General features: G+C 38.3%; 1 protein-coding gene across 1 annotated transcript; it reads left to right on the forward strand.

The window, feature by feature from the left end:
- Positions 1-842: 842 nt before the first annotated feature.
- On the forward strand, positions 843-2,287 carry LOC111371030 (uncharacterized protein K02A2.6-like). Its single transcript, XM_022992950.1, has 5 exons — positions 843-994; positions 1,195-1,424; positions 1,509-1,614; positions 1,666-1,859; positions 1,947-2,287. Exons 1-5 carry the CDS (start codon positions 843-845, stop codon positions 2,285-2,287), a joined length of 1,023 nt encoding a protein of 340 aa, XP_022848718.1.
- Positions 2,288-4,163: the final 1,876 nt, after the last annotated feature.

Below are 4,163 nucleotides of genomic sequence, written 5' to 3' on the forward strand. Positions count from 1 at the left end.
AGCTGACCCCATACTTAAGATATGCATATTTGGGGGAGTCCTATACACTTCCAGTTATAATTTCAAACATGGTTAGTGAAGTGGAGGAGGAAAAACTTCTTAGGGTGCTTCGAGATAACAAGCAAGCAATTGGGTGGACCATAGCTGATATCAAAGGGATCAGCCCTTCCTTATGTATGCATAAAATTCTCATGGAGGAGAATTTTCGACCAACAGTGGAAAGTCAAAGAAGGCTAAACCCAAACATGAAGGAGGTAGTAAGAGCTGAGGTGATCAAACTTCTGGATGCTGGAATAATCTACCCGATATCAGATAGTAAATGGATTAGTCCAGTGCAAGTTGTACCCAAGAAAGGAGGAATTACAGTGGTTCAAGATGAAAAGAACCAGTTGATTCCGACAAGGACAGTAACAGGGTGGAGAGTTTGCATTGATTACCGCAAACTAAACACCGCTACAAGGAAGGATCATTTACCTCTTCTGTTTATAGATCAGATGTTGGAGAGATTGGCAGGTCATTCCCACTACTGCTTTCTGGATGGGTATTCGGGTTATAATAAGATAACAGTGGCACCGGATGATCAGGAGAAGACCACCTTCACATGCCCCTATGGCACCTTTGCATACCGAAGAATGCCATTTGGACTTTGCAACGCTCCTGCCACATTTCAGCGATGCATGATGGCAATTTTCTCAGATATGGTAGAGAAATTCATTGAAATCTTTATGGATAACTTCTCGATCTTTGGGACCTCATTTGATAAGTGTTTGGATCACTTGAATTTGGTTTTGCAAAGATGCAGAGAAACGAAATTAGTATTGAACTAGGAGAAATGTCATTTCATGGTTCAAGAGGGAATAGTCTTGGGACATAGAGTATCGGTAAAGGGGATAGAGGTGGATAAGTCGAAAATTCAGGTTATTGAGAAATTACCACCACCTACATCAGTAAAAGGAGTTCGAAGTTTCCTTGGGCATGCAGAGTTTTACAGGAGGTTTATAAAGGACTTCTCCAAAATCAATGTTTGATAGCGTTCAATACTTTGAAGGAAAAACTCACAACAGTGCCTGTGATTGTGTCACCTGATTGGGATTTGCCCTTTGAGCTATTGTGTGATGCGAGTGATCATGCAGTTGGTGTAGTAATGGGACAAAGAAAGAATAAAATCTTTCATGTGATATACTATGCAAGTAGAACTTTGAACGATGCCCAAATCAACTATGCGACGACCGAGAAGGAATTGCTAGCTGTGGTTTATGCTTTTGACAAGTTCAGATCGTATCTTGTTGGGTCTAAGGTTATCGTCTACACGGATCATACCGCTCTGAAGTATCTTATGACAAAGAAGGATGCTAAGCTGAGATTGATCCATTGGATATTGTTGTTGCAAGAGTTTGATATTAAGAGCAAGGATAAGAAGGGCAGTGAAAATGTGGTAGCCGACCACCTATCAAGATTGGAACGGGATGAACCTGAGATGTCAGTTGACATCAATGAAATCTTTCTAGATGAACAAATTTTTAGAGTAGAAATAGTCCCATGGTACGCTGATATCGTTAACTACCTTGCTAAGTCCATCCCACCACCAGACTATTCTAGCCATCAAAGAAAGAAGTTCTTCGCAGACTTGAAGTATTACTTTTGGGAGGATCCTATTCTCTACAGAAGAGGCACAGATCAGATAATCAGAAGATGTATTCCTGAAGATGAAGTACCAGAGATTCTAGAACATTGTTATTCTTCTGCATATGCTGGGCATTTTGGAGCTTCAAAGACTGTTGCAAAGATACTGCAGTCGGGTTTCTATTGGCCTACTTTATTCAGAGACACATTCGAGTATGTGAAGAGATGCGATAAATGTCAACCAAACGGAAATATCTCAAGAAGAAATGAGATGCCAGTAAATTTCATTTTGGAGGTTGAAATATTTGATGTATGGGAAATAGACTTCATGGGATCTTTTCCCCCGTCATACTCAAATCAATATATCTTGATGGCCGTTGACTACGTCTCTAAGTGGGTGGAAGCTGTTGCATTGCCTACTAACAATGCGAAAGTGGTGATAGAATTGTTGAAGAAGTACATATTTACAAGATATGGTACACCGAGGGCAATAATAAGTGATGTGGGCAAACACTTCATAAATCGTCAATTAGAGCAGCTGTTGAATAAATATGGGGTGAAACATAAGATAGCAACTCCATATCATCCACAAACCAATGGGCAAGTTGAAGTTTCGAATGGGCAGTTAAAGAGAATACTGGAAGTTACAGTGAACTCATCCTGAAAAGATTGGTCTAAGAAGCTTGATGATGCACTGTGGGCTTACAGAAGAGCATTTAAGACACCAATAGGAATGTCTCCATATCGCCTGGTTTTTGGGAAAGCGTATCATCTACCGTTGGAATTGGAGCATCGAGCATATTGGGCTATGAAACAATTGAATATGGATCTCAAAGCTGTTGGTGAAAAACGACTGCTGCAACTTAATGAATTGGATGAGATGAGAATGGAAGCTTATGAGAACTCAATGTTGATCAAGGAGCGCACCAAAAGATGGCATGATTTAAACATTTAGAGGCGAGAGTTTGAAGTTGGCCAAAAAGTATTATTATACAATTCTAGACTCAAACTCTTCCCAGGAAAGCTAAGAACAAGGTGGTTGGGTCCCTATACCATAACTAAGGTGATGCAATACGAGGTTATTGAAGTGAGTCACTAGACCAAAGGTACTTTCATCGTCAATGGGCAAAGATTGAAACACTATTGGGGTTGTAATTTCCCTAAGCAGAAGTCCACTGTGCAACTCAACAACCCAACATGAAGAAGATGCAGGAAAGTCGAGCTATCGACTATAAACTAGCGCTGGGTGGGAGGCAACTCACTGTATCCTTCAATTTATTTTATTGCATTTATTTTGGAATTTGTTTACATTTCGTATGATTTATTAGGTCGTCGATCATTCACGCATGATAGTCTAGGCACTACATGTTTATAGTTGCATGAGTTGGGATTAAAGAAAATGTTTTTGGTGTTTGAGTGTGAAGTAAAGAATTTCGGGGTTCAAAGTCATTCGTTTTATTTTTTTGAAAAAAAATAAAAAAATTTTGAAATATGTAGAGTCGAGTCAATTTTGAATTTGAAAACCAATGTAGGAATTTTTTTTTTTTAAAAATTCATGGTCTGTTGGGGGTTAAAGTTATAAGTTTGTTTTTTAAAAAAAATTTGGGTTTTGTCCATGCAGCCGCATGGTGTAACAGTGACGGGTTTTAAACCCGTCACTTCCTAAACCAACCCATTTCCCCCAATATCAATCAGCACACGAATTTCTCATCCCAAATTCCATCTTCACACATAACATAAATCACACCACACTTATCTAATCTCGACACCACACTACACTACTCACATCATTGGCATAAATTCTCAAGCATTTTGGAGTAAAGGTTCCATTTTCCTTTCACAAAGATCTAAAGGTACGAAATTTACTTTCTATGCAAAATATGAAGCTATTCTTTGATGTTATTGCCATTTTCGAATTGGGTAAAATGTTGAATTGTGAATTGTGGACTAGCCCTAAGTGTAAATCAAAAAAAAAGTAAAGGAAATTTCCAATGCACACAACGTGTTCGATTAAATGTCAAAGAGACATATGATTCTAAATTTTGAACTTTTCATTCGTGTGATGATTTACATTGTTAATGTGAGGCATACTAGTCGAGAAATCTCTAGGAATTTCACTGGAAAACGTTAGCCTCACATATATGTGCACAAAACCACATAAATTGCTAAGTCATGTCAACCCTCGTCACTAACTTCGTCCATGTGTTTTCCTTACCAAACAACCTCTGATTGTCGTGAAATTTGGATACATGCTAGGCCAAAATGAGTACTTTCATATGCCTGGACCTTGTTTGGGGAAATTTTAATATTTTTAGATGATGCTCGGGGCTGAAGTTGGTCACTTGATCATGGGTCGAATTTAAAAAAAAAATGCATGTTAGAGCCATAATTTTGAATTTTCTCATTAATGAAATATTGATGTTACATTAACTTCCATGCGTTGAATATTGCACATATTTTGAAGAAAGTTTTGGGGATTTGTGCTTGACATTGATATTCTTCATCGTTTCCTTATTTCACAAACTTGATACACTTCGTTC

The sequence above is a fragment of the Olea europaea genome, chromosome 22 (genome assembly GCF_002742605.1).
Source record: "Olea europaea var. sylvestris chromosome 22, O_europaea_v1, whole genome shotgun sequence".
Classification (NCBI taxonomy): domain Eukaryota; kingdom Viridiplantae; phylum Streptophyta; class Magnoliopsida; order Lamiales; family Oleaceae; genus Olea; species Olea europaea.

Coding starts and splice junctions, on each gene's coding strand:
- LOC111371030 (XM_022992950.1), top strand. CDS start 843: ATGGTTCAAGAGGGAATAGTCTTGGGACATAGAGTATCGGTAAAGGGG. Junction 995..1,194: donor CATGCAGAGTTTTACAGGAG/GTTTATAAAGGA, acceptor CTATGCAAGTAG/AACTTTGAACGATGCCCAAA. Junction 1,860..1,946: donor TGTGAAGAGATGCGATAAAT/GTCAACCAAACG, acceptor TATGGGAAATAG/ACTTCATGGGATCTTTTCCC.